The 13,536-nt window shown below is 41.5% G+C and overlaps 1 protein-coding gene across 1 annotated transcript in view; it reads right to left on the minus strand.

Annotated features, from left to right (window-relative positions):
- The window catches only part of LOC308314659 (protein O-mannosyl-transferase TMTC2-like), a 257,266-nt gene that overhangs the window by 37,684 nt on the left and 206,046 nt on the right, over nucleotides 1-13,536 (minus strand). Inside the window, exon 9 of the mRNA XM_080762291.1 lies at nucleotides 319-400. Within this exon, the coding sequence (XP_080618417.1) occupies nucleotides 319-400 (82 nt within the window). The remainder of the gene's footprint in view (nucleotides 1-318; nucleotides 401-13,536) is intronic.

Consider the following 13,536-nt stretch of genomic DNA (forward strand, 5'->3'; position numbering starts at 1 on the left):
ACAGTAGATGGTTATTCATCTCAACTGCTCCATTATTGATTGCATGCACAGTGTGAAAAGAGGAGTTAACAGGCAATTATGGGCACTGTATTTTGCCCGTAAATCTCAAGTTCAGCAGCATATACAGTTAATATACGGTAATATTTGTTTACCGGAGTTTGTTGGAAAGTTTAACGGGAGTTTCCTGTAATATATACACATTCGTATTCCATGTTTTTTGCGTAGTGATGTCAATGTTACAGTAGGCCCATTTATGTATATCCTGCACGAATGCAAAAAAATATTATACAATTACTAAACCCACTAATCAACACTTACCGTAATGCATGTAACAATTCCCTTTCGTTGGATCTAGTCGGATGGCTTTCAGGAAGTATTTCTCTGCTTCCGCCTTCTGCCCCTGAAGAGAGACGAGAGAATCAGACATTTAGTCATGACTGTTCCAACAGGTTCTACAGAATTATTCTGCCCCTGAAGAGAGACGAGAATCAGACGTTTAGTCATGACTGTTCCAACAGGTTCTACAGAATTATTCTGCCCCTGAAGAGAGAGACGAGAGAATCAGACATTTAGTCATGACTGTTCCAACAGGTTCTACAGCATTATTCTGCCCCTGAAGAGAGAGACGAGAGAATCAGACATTTAGTCATGACTGTTCCAACAGGTTCTACAGAATTATTCTGCCCCTGAAGAGAGACGAGAGAATCAGACATTTAGTCATGACTGTTCCAACAGGTTCTACAGAATTATTCTGCCCCTGAAGAGAGACGAGAATCAGACATTTAGTCATGACTGTTCCAACAGGTTCTACAGAATTATTCTGCCCCTGAAGAGAGAGACGAGAGAATCAGACATTTAGTCATGACTGTTCCAACAGGTTCTACAGAATTATTCTGCCCCTGAAGAGAGAGACGAGAGAATCAGACATTTAGTCATGACTGTTCCAACAGGTTCTACAGAATTATTCTGCCCCTGAAGAGAGAGACGAGAGAATCAGACATTTAGTCATGACTGTTCCAACAGGTTCTACAGAATTATTCTGCCCCTGAAGAGAGACGAGAATCAGACGTTTAGTCATGACTGTTCCAACAGGTTCTACAGAATTATTCTGCCCCTGAAGAGAGAGACGAGAGAATCAGACATTTAGTCATGACTGTTCCAACAGGTTCTACAGAATTATTCTGCCCCTGAAGAGAGAGACGAGAGAATCAGACATTTAGTCATGACTGTTCCAACAGGTTCTACAGAATTATTCTGCCCCTGAAGAGAGAGACGAGAGAATCAGACATTTAGTCATGACTGTTCCAACAGGTTCTACAGAATTATTCTGCCCCTGAAGAGAGAGACGAGAGAATCAGACATTTAGTCATGACTGTTCCAACAGGTTCTACAGAATTATTCTGCCCCTGAAGAGAGAGACGAGAGAATCAGACATTTAGTCATGACTGTTCCAACAGGTTCTACAGAATTATTCTGCCCCTGAAGAGAGACGAGAATCAGAAGTTTAGTCATGACTGTTCCAACAGGTTCTACAGAATTATTCTGCCCCTGAAGAGAGAGACGAGAGAATCAGACATTTAGTCATGACTGTTCCAACAGGTTCTACAGAATTATTCTGCCCCTGAAGAGAGACGAGAATCAGACATTTAGTCATGACTGTTCCAACAGGTTCTACAGAATTATTCTGCCCCTGAAGAGAGAGACGAGAGAATCAGACATTTAGTCATGACTGTTCCAACAGGTTCTACAGAATTATTCTGCCCCTGAAGAGAGAGACGAGAGAATCAGACATTTAGTCATGACTGTTCCAACAGGTTCTACAGAATTATTCTGCCCCTGAAGAGAGAGACGAGAGAATCAGACATTTAGTCATGACTGTTCCAACAGGTTCTACAGAATTATTCTGCCCCTGAAGAGAGACGAGAGAATCAGACATTTAGTCATAACTGTTCCAACAGGTTCTACAGAATTATTCTGCCCCTGAAGAGAGAGACGAGAGAATCAGACATTTAGTCATGACTGTTCCAACAGGTTCTACAGAATTATTCTGCCCCTGAAGAGAGAGACGAGAGAATCAGACATTTAGTCATGACTGTTCCAACAGGTTCTACAGAATTATTCTGCCCCTGAAGAGAGAGACGAGAGAATCAGACATTTAGTCATGACTGTTCCTACAGGTTCTACAGAATTATTCTGCCCCTGAAGAGAGAGACGAGAATCAGACGTTTAGTCATGACTGTTCCAACAGGTTCTACAGAATTATTCTGCCCCTGAAGAGAGACGAGAATCAGACACTTAGTCATGACTGTTCCAACAGGTTCTACAGAATTATTCTGCCCCTGAAGAGAGACGAGAATCTGACATTTAGTCATGACTGTTCCAACAGGTTCTACAGAATTATTCTGCCCCTGAAGAGAGACGAGAGAATCAGACACTTAGTCATGACTGTTCCAACAGGTTCTACAGAATTATTCTGCCCCTGAAGAGAGAGACGAGAATCTGACATTTAGTCATGACTGTTCCAACAGGTTCTACAGAATTATTCTGCCCCTGAAGAGAGAGACGAGAATCAGACATTTAGTCATGACTGTTCCAACAGGTTCTACAGAATTATTCTGCCCCTGAAGAGAGACGAGAGAATCAGACACTTAGTCATGACTGTTCCAACAGGTTCTACAGAATTATTCTGCCCCTGAAGAGAGAGACGAGAGAATCAGACATTTAGTCATGACTGTTCCAACAGGTTCTACAGAATTATTCTGCCCCTGAAGAGAGACGAGAATCAGACATTTAGTCATGACTGTTCCAACAGGTTCTACAGAATTATTCTGCCCCTGAAGAGAGAGACGAGAGAATCAGACATTTAGTCATGACTGTTCCAACAGGTTCTACAGAATTATTCTGCCCCTGAAGAGAGAGACGAGAGAATCAGACATTTAGTCATGACTGTTCCAACAGGTTCTACAGAATTATTCTGCCCCTGAAGAGAGACGAGAATCAGACGTTTAGTCATGACTGTTCCAACAGGTTCTACAGAATTATTCTGCCCCTGAAGAGAGAGACGAGAGAATCAGACATTTAGTCATGACTGTTCCAACAGGTTCTACATAATTATTCTGCCCCTGAAGAGAGAGACGAGAGAATCAGACATTTAGTCATGACTGTTCCAACAGGTTCTACAGAATTATTCTGCCCCTGAAGAGAGAGACGAGAGAATCAGACATTTAGTCATGACTGTTCCAACAGGTTCTACAGAATTATTCTGCCCCTGAAGAGAGAGACGAGAGAATCAGACATTTAGTCATGACTGTTCCAACAGGTTCTACAGAATTATTCTGCCCCTGAAGAGAGAGACGAGAGAATCAGACATTTAGTCATGACTGTTCCAACAGGTTCTACAGAATTATTCTGCCCCTGAAGAGAGAGACGAGAGAATCAGACATTGTTCAAATGGTAAATGGTGCATTTATATTATAGCGCCTTTAGCCAAGGCGCTTTACATAGATGTGCATTACATTCACCCATTCACACACATCCATTCACACACCTTTACATAGATTGTGCATTACATTCACCCATTCACACACACATTCATACACCTGTACATAGATTGTGCATTACATTCACCCATTCACACACACATTCATACACCTGTACATAGATTGTGCATTACATTCACCCATTCACACACACATTCATACACCTGTACATAGATTGTGCATTATATTCACCCATTCACACACCTTTACATAGATTGTGCTTTACATTCACCCATTCACACACACATTCATACACACACCGATGGCAGCGGAAACCATGCAAGGTACCAACCAGCACATCAGGAGGCAATTAGGGGTTCAGTGTCTTTGCCCAAGGACACTTCGACATGTAGAGGAGGAGGAGGAGGAGCCGGGATTCAAACCGCCGACCCATGGATCATTGGAGGACCTGCTCTACCCCTTGAGCCACAGTCGCCCCATTTTGTCATGACTGTTCCAATAGGTTCTACAGAATTCTCACCACACGAAACATATCCCATTTAACTCACACATAAAGATGTCCTCCAAGCCACACAGACCCTATATAATGTTATAATGTTAAATTATAATCCATTAAACCACAGAACATCAGACACTGGGTGTTATTCCTTCAACTTCACGTGTCTTTTCCTGTCAAAGTGTAAAATGGTACATGCTGGTCAAGGCTGACTAGCCCATTCTGAACGGGAACCCCTTTTGGTGTTTTTTTTTAAGCATTATGTTATGCTTTAGCTATTGGAAAATAGCAGATCTACAAGCTCATAGCGCGGCACCGAGTGCCGCGCTACGAGCTTGTAGGTCTGCAATTTTCTTTTAAAAATCGTGAAAACGTGCCGCAAATCTTTGAATATATATATTCTTTCAGAGCCAACGTTTTTAACTCAAATCTTTGCTACAACATATTTTCAGATGGGGGTGGGTCGACGGCAAATTACATACATTTTTGGGGGTGCTTGACATGAAAATGTTTGAGAACTGACATAGAAACAGAAAACTGTCAGGATTTTAAAAAGACATTTTGTCGAACCGTCCTCGGGTGGAAATGGGCTAGACAGGACAGACAAGCACTCATTCATTACAACTACAGTTTATATGTGTAGAAATAACAGCCCTACAGAGGAGCAGCACCACAGAGTCTAGAAGACCCTACAGTGGAGCTGCACCACAGACCCTATACAGTGGAGGAACAGCACCACAGGGCTGTGTGTGTGGCCCGACCGCTAAGGGGGGAAAAGGAGAGAAGTCATGGAATGGAACTGGAGAGGAAAAAAGGTCAAAGAACAGATAGAGAACAGATGAGAGGGAGAATAAGGCCAGAGAGAATGAAATCTCCATAAACATTATTGTTTATATTATATTATTATATTATATTGTCATTGGAAGAAGTGATGCGTGACGCGTGCAACTGCAGCAGATTGCCCTGAATATATATATTTTTAAATCAATTTAGTGATGCATTTTTATTTATTTATATATATATATTTTTTTTTATCCCACAATTTTGTAACCCATTTTTCACCCCTGTGTCAATCATCTACTGTGATCCTGGGCTCTAGTACACACCCTCCGCCAACCTGGGGAGAGCAACGGACTTAACTCATGCTTCCTTCATGCTTGAGTGTCCAAGTTGCTCCTTTACACCTGACAGGGGGGGAGTTTCCCTGGTTGGACGTATAGCGCGTGGAAGGAACACGTTATTCCAACCAGTTCCTTTCCCCTCCATCAGGCGCCCCGGCTGGCCAGGGGGAGGCAGTTTATTTTATTTCAATTCAGGCTTGAAATTAAAGTATATTCTTCTATTCCCCGGAGAAGTAAAACCTGCCTTGATATTAATGCATTTACTTCATATTTAGGAGAAGTAAAACCTGCCTTGATATTAATGCATTTACTCCATATTTAGGAGAAGTAAAACCTGCCTTGATATTAATGCATTTACTTCATATTTAGGAGAAGTAAAACCTGCCTTGATATTAATGCATTTACTCCATATTTACATGATATTAATGCATTTACTCCATATTTAGGAGAAGTAAAACCTGCCTTGATATTAATGCATTTACTCCATATTTAGGAGAAGTAAACCTGCCTTGATATTAATGCATTTACTTCATATTTACATGATATTAATGCATTTACTTCATATTTAGGAGAAGTAAAACCTGCCTTTGATATTAATGCATTTACTCCATATTTAGGAGAAGTAAAACCTGCCTTTGATATTAATGCATTTACTTCATATTTAGGAGAAGTAAAACCTGCCTTGATATTAATGCATTTACTCCATATTTAGGAGAAGTAAAACCTGCCTTGATATTAATGCATTTACTCCATATTTACATGATATTAATGCATTTACTTCATATTTAGGAGAAGTAAAACCTGCCTTGATATTAATGCATTTACTTCATATTTAGGAGAAGTAAAACCTGCCTTGATATTAATGCATTTACTCCATATTTAGGAGAAGTAAAACCTGCCTTGATATTAATGCATTTACTCCATATTTAGGAGAAGTAAAACCTGCCTTGATATTAATGCATTTACTTCATATTTACATGATATTAATGCATTTACTTCATATTTAGGAGAAGTAAAACCTGCCTTGATATTAATGCATTTACTCCATATTTAGGAGAAGTAAAACCTGCCTTGATATTAATGCATTTACTTCATATTTACATGATATTAATGCATTTACTTCATATTTAGGAGAAGTAAAACCTGCCTTGATATTAATGCATTTACTCCATATTTAGAAGTAAAACCTGCCTTGATATTAATGCATTTACTCCATATTTAGGAGAAGTAAAACCTGCCTTGATATTAATGCATTTACTTCATATTTACATGATATTAATGCATTTACTTCATATTTAGGAGAAGTAAAACCTGCCTTGATATTAATGCATTTACTCCATATTTAGGAGAAGTAAAACCTGCCTTGATATTAATGCATTTACTTCATATTTACATGATATTAATGCATTTACTCCATATTTAGGAGAAGTAAAACCTGCCTTGATATTAATGCATTTACTTCATATTTACATGATATTAATGCATTTACTTCATATTTACATGATATTAATGCATTTACTCCATATTTAGGAGAAGTAAAAACCTGCCTTGATATTAATGCATTTACTTCATATTTACTGTACACGGCACTTTCAGTTTTGAACTCTTCTTCCCTCCCGCTAATACTTTAGACGAGTTTGATTTGATTTGATTTATTTTAGAAAATAAATCATAACACATCATTATAATCAGCGATTCAAGGATTTCAGAGTAAATTAAGTCCAGAGACTTATTTCCACTGAGGTCCTCTCACACAGAAACGGAACAATACTTTAAAATACATATACTGTTAAGAAGAGTGATGCAGTAGAATGGATCACGCACGTGACACTTCTATAACATTTCTATTCAACTCCTTTCTGCTCCATGCTGGGTCACATCATGCTACTCACCTCCTTGTATAGCAATCAATGCCCATAGATAAAATGTACACATTTTAAGCATGTGTTTCACCTCCTCCCTCTCACGTCCCATCCTAATACCTCCTCCTCCTCCTCCTCCTCCTCCTCCTCCTCCTCTCCTCCCCCCCTCCTCCACCTCCTCCTCCTCCTCCTCCTCCTCCTCCTCCTCCTCCTCCTCCCTCTGAATTCCCACCCCGTCTCCTCCACTGTGAAAGACGAGGATTCCAACCCCTCTCTCTCTCTCTCTCTCTCTCTCTGTGGGGGTGTCACTGGGTTCAGATCCCAGTAGGAGACGTTTGGGGCTGAGGGTGGAACGATGATAATATTATGCTTGACGGTTTAGATTGAGATATAGGAGGGAGGGGAGAGAGGGGGGGGGGGGGGGGGGTACACTGGAGCCGAGCGGTCGGAGTGAGGTCGGCGGGAGAACGGAGGGGCGGCGAGATGGTTTACCTGATGCTGCTGAGGAGGGGAGAACAAACGTTTCTTTGAGGAGTGCGATGAAACAGGGGGTGGGGGGTGAGGGGGAGAGTGAATCTCAGGTTATGTGCAGAGATTAGCATCGCGGTAAGTTACCCTCTCCTCTCCCATGTGGCGTGGACCCCAGCGCACCTCCGCCGACCCACCGTGGGGGGTACGGGATGTGCCGGGCGGGCTCTCCCGCTCATCTCTGACCCGAGGGGTCGGAGATGGACGCTGAACAGCGGCAGTGATGCGCCTGTTATTGCATTCCGTCATTCACATGTCATCTCCTGAGGCTAACGAGACACAGGCCTCGCGTTCAGACAGTGATCACCACGACCACCACCACCGCCACCACCGCACCAGTGGTGGTTCCGTCGACTAAAACTAAGACGGAAAATGTCGACTACCTTTTTCCACTGACGAAAACTAAATGGAAACTAAATGAAAACTAAGCTATGATGACTAAAACTAAATGGAAACTAAATGAAAACTAAGCTATGATGACTAAAACTAAATGGCCTGCCTGCCTGCCTCTATTTTGTGCATGTCATAATTATAAGAAAAACACGTTCAAAGATTGCAGCTCTATACAAGCTCACAGCAGCACGATACGATGTGATGCATTCTGAGCTCCTAAATCTTTTAGAAATAGCCGCAGGGCTTAAGTGGTTTAAACTCAGTTTGCTATAAGGACCCCAGGGGGTCCACGGCGGTTTAAACTCAGTTTGCTAAGGACCCCAGGGGGTCCCCAGGGACCCTACTTGTAGAACCACTGTGTACGATCAACGTGGATTTACCCAAACGTTACAGAAACGTTTTCACATCATCATGGAGTACTTTATGTTCGCTACCATAACACAGAGCCTATACCCTATACACATTCTCAATGGCTATTCTCTGACGTGTCATAATTCACATCATCAATCCACTCACAACTCACACTCATTCCAAAATGCACCAATAATGCTTTTGGCTGAAGTTTAATAGAGTCAATATTCATGGTGTTATTATTATAAATCCAGCTGCTCTGCAAATGTAAACCTCCGCTCCGTCCGCGAGGTAGAGAGTGTGAAAACACATGGAGACGATGCCTTTCAGGTTGGAACTATATATATTACTGCCTCTAAACACATGGAGACGATGCCTTTCAGGTTGGAACTATATATATTACTGCCTCTAAACACATGGAGACGATGCCTTTCAGGTTGGAACTATATATATTACTGCCTCTAAACACATGGAGACGATGCCTTTCAGGTTGGAACTATATATATTACTGCCTCTTGGACACCTTCAGCTCGCATGCATTTAATCCATTTTTAACCTGAGGAGGATTCTACAAATGTCTTCTAAATCCTAAATCCAGTTTTCTGAAAAACGCTGTGTTTCTACGTCAGTCGTTCTCAAACATTTCCATGTCAAAGGACCCCCAAAGATTTATGAAATTGGCCACCGACCCCCATCTGGAAATATGTTGTTCAGGCAAAGATTTGAGTTAAAAAACGTTTGCTCTGAAATAATATATCAAAGATTTGTGCCGCATTTTCACGATTTTTCATAAATAGCAGATCTACAAGCTCGTAGCGCGGCACCGAGTGCCGTGCTACGAGCTTGTAGATCTGCTATTTTTCAATAGCTAAAGTATAACATAATGCTTAAAACACCAAAAGGGGTTCCCTTACCGCGCCAGAATGGATTAACACGGCTTGATTTTCCTTTGCATCAAAAGGCATATCCCACACTCAGATGTTTACATTAGAAAATTGTCAGGCCACATTGAAGCGAGACATTTGAAAATGAATGTGCCTGCTGAAGTTTATGCACTCATTAATGCTGATTGTGATATGATTGGGTTATTGAAACCCTGTGTGCTTCAAAGAGTGAGATATTTGAGTTCACTACTGTTTCATACTTTGAAGCATTACCGTATTTAACACAATCATTCCCGGGATTCCTTCAAAATAGGAGGTCTGGGGTGCCGGAAACCGTCTTAAACCCTCTAGACGGGACGTGAGTTGGCTCTGTACTTTTTTTTTTACCATCTATAGCCTACACACACAAAAGCCGATCTACAACTATGATGCGTCGCAACATACAGGCAGCGTTGTGAGCTCATATAGTTCGGCTATTTTCGGGATAATGTTTCCGCCAGAATATGGACGCTATGGGTATGAAACTAACTTCCTTCTGCAGCATCCTACTATAGCCATTATTACAACCCTGTCACTGTTCTGCAGCATCCTACTATAGCCATTATTACAACCCTGTCACTGTTCTGCAGCATCCTACTATAGCCATTATTACAACCCTGTCACTGTTCTGCAGCATCCTACTATAGCCATTATTACAACCCTGTCACTGTTCTGCAGCATCCTACTATAGCCATTATTACAACCCTGTCACTGTTCTGCAGCATCCTACTATAGCCATTATTACAACCCTGTCACTCCATAGAAATGATGCAGAGCAACAGTGTTGTGCAACCCTATAAGATCAAGTTGCTGCAACTTACAGAAGGATCGTAGATTTACATCCCCACAAAACAGGCGCTCAGAAACAGGCGCTCCTTGAGACAAAACATCTCAAGGAAGCGAGCTATAAGTGAGGACATACCGTTTTGACCCCTAGAACTTAGGGCTATGAGGTCACAGACTCGCTGACACATTTCCCCCCCTAAACCCTCCAACTCTCTCCAGTCATAACACCACCGAGGATAAAGAGTCTTTATGCCTGTGGAGGTATAAACTCTCCGACAGGGTTATCCTCTGGGATACAGGGTCTAAATAGGGCCTCCTCTATCCATCACGCTGTGGGATATATCCAGAGGGATTCACCCCAGGAATAAGGTTCAAACTGCAAGCCTTTTTCTCTCCCCAAGAATCAATAACATCAACTTAAGTGAAATGAGTTTTCCGTCAGGGTCCAGTGAGCTCTTATCCTATCCCATTTTGGCCGGGAAAGGGAACCCCCTTTTGGTGTTTTAAACATAATTTTGCTATTGAAAAATAGCAGATCTACAAGCTCGTAGCAGCGCGCCACTGAGTGGCGCGCTGCTATGAGCTTGTAGGTCTGCTATTTTTTTTATTTTTTTTAAGTCGTAAAAAATGTGGCGCAAATATTTTGAATACATTATTCTTTCAAAGTGAATGTTTTTAACTCGGTCTAAATGGGCTATTCATTACATCACGTCAGAGAGCTTTCTCTGTAGCACCACATTACAAACACCCCACAGTAGCTTTATTGCTGAACAGAACTTAATTTCACAGAATCTCTCCAGAGTCCAGCGGTTCTTTTGTTCAGAGAACAATCCGTGTCACCATAAGGGACTTGTATGTGTTGTGTGTGTGTGTGTGTGTGTGTGTGTGTGTGTGTGTGTGTGTGTGTGTGTGTGTGTGTGTGTGTGTGTGTGCTTGCATCTCTCTTGATGGAGAAATCAATCTAACATTGTTCTCTGGCCTATGAAGACAATTATATAGACACAAATGAAATATAACACATTCTGAACGGGAACCCCTTTTGGTGTTTAAAAGCATTATGTCATGCTTTTTTAGCTATTGAAAAATAGCAGATGTACAAGCTCATAGCTACGAGCTTGTAGGTCTGCTATTTTTGAACAGTCGTGAAAATGTGGCGCAAATCTTTGAATATAAATTTCAGAGCGAACATTTTTAACTAAAACATTTGCTTCTGGGGGGGGGGGGGGTCCCTGGAACTACATATTTTGAGATGGGGGTCCGTGTGGCCCAATAGAGGCCGGGGGCCCCAATTCTGGGGGTCCTTGACATGAAAAAGGTTGAGCACCATGCACTGACATAGAAACATAGATTTTTACAGAAAACTATTATGATTTAGAAGCCTATTTTTTTAATCGACATCAGTTCAAAATGGGTTAAAGACATCCACCAAAACACACACTGAAGGTATAGAGGCATAATAGAGTTACAAAGAAAACATAGACTGTCTTTCCTCTAAACCAGTGAGTAGGACATGAAAGACTCTTAACATTCCCGACCCAATCTGCCGCGCTAATACAAAACAAAAAAAAAACCTCAAGCTTTTCATCAAAATGACCAATCATCAACTTTTAACTTTTAACCCATTTTGGACTGAGGTCGATTTTCATGTCAAGGACCCCAGAATTATCTCTATTGGGCCACGGACCCCCATCTCAAAACATCTAGTTCCAGGGACCCCACAGAAGCAAATATTTTAGTTAAAAATGTTCGCTCTGAAATAATATATATTCAAAGATTTGTGCACATTTTCACGATTTTTAGCAGACCTACAAGCTCGTAGCGCGCCACTACGAGCTTGTAGATCTGATATTTTTCAATAGCTATAACGTACAACAGAATGCTTAAAACACCAAAAGGGGTTCCCGACCAAAATGGGTTAAGTTTAAGTCGTATCCTTTCAATTTACCGTCCGCTGTAAAGTGCGGGCATCAATTATGATGCCCCGCCGAGCGGTGATTTAGGAGAAACCCCTTCAAATGAAAAAGGACTTGAAACGGACTCCGTTGCGGTAACGGCAACGAGGAGTGGCGTGCAGAGGAAGGATCTGGTCGTTTCCCTGAGTTCCTCCGTCCATCCTGGGCCTTTGAACATGTTTATGTTTCGACATAAAGTAGGAGGGAGGGAGGGAGAGAGAGAGAGAGAGAGAGAGAGAGAGAGAGAGACTCCATTCTCCTGACCTTCTGACCCAACCCTCCTCTCTCACAAGTGGCACTCCGTTTGCGACTAAATTGTCATGTCATGTGAACGCAGGGAATCATAGCTTCAAATTGACATATTGGTTGTTCAGTTTGACCCACCAGTTTTGGAGATATGGCTTTTAGAGTAATATAATGTCTTTGCAGAGAAACAGTGAGTTGAGAAAACAGGCTTGAAAAAGGTTCACTTCTGTGGTCTCTAACATTACACCTATAGCTACATGTCTAAGCATTTATTTCATATTTACATGTCTTCTGTGGTCTCTAACATTACACCTATAGCTACATGTCTAAGCATTTATTTCATATTTACATGTCTTCTGTGGTCTCTAACATTACACCTATAGCTACATGTTTATGCATTTATTTCATATGTACATGTCTTCTGTGGTCTCTAACATTACACCTATAGCTACATGTTTAAGCATTTATTTCATATTTACATGTCTTCTGTGGTCTCTAACATTACACCTATAGCTACATGATTAAGCATTTATTTCATATTTACATGTCTTCTGTGGTCTCTAACATTACACCTATAGCTACATGTTTAAGCATTTATTTCATATTTACATGTCTTCTGTGGTCTCTAACATTACACCTATAGCTACATGTTTAAGCATTTATTTCATATGTACATGTCTTCTGTGGACTCTAACATTACACCTAGCTACATGTTTAAGCATTTATTTAATATTTACATGTCTTCTGTGGTCTCTAACATTACACCTAGCTACATCTTTAAGCATTTATTTCATATTTACATGTCCATTTCAGCTCTGACACTTATTTCAGACATGCTCTAGTATGTGAAGAGTCTGCTGTGATATTAACTCATTTTGAAAAAAATAGAAAATAAAATTCTCCTCTGATGAAAAGCTGATGCGCGATGGCAGGCTCTCAAAAAAAGAACAGGAACGATTTCAAAATCATGACCAACATTGTCGGTGTGATTCATGTCCTAGAGTTCCCCTCAGAACCCCGAGGGGAACGCGCCTGGTGCAGAAGGTCAGAAAGGTCAAGGCCAGCATCGGTTAAACAAACACAGCTGACCGTACCTCTATGGTGACGGCATAGCGGTTTCCTAAAACGTATATACAGTACTTCGAGGGTCCCCGGGGGGGGGGGGTCAGCCAGGCAGGCGTTTATGTTTTCTTTTTGCGGCTTTCGCCTTTATTTTATATATTTTTTTAAAGGAGGGACAGACAGTAGGCTGACAGGAAGGATGGGGGAGAGAGAGAGATGGGGGGGGGGGGGGGGGGAGACATGCAGTAAAGGCCGTCGGGATCGGGAGTCGAACCCGCGGCACACTGACTGCCACACTGGACTACCATGAGCCAAG

Source organism: Protomyctophum bolini, assembly GCF_963924005.1.
Source record: "Protomyctophum bolini genome assembly, chromosome: 4".
NCBI lineage: Eukaryota > Metazoa > Chordata > Actinopteri > Myctophiformes > Myctophidae > Protomyctophum > Protomyctophum bolini.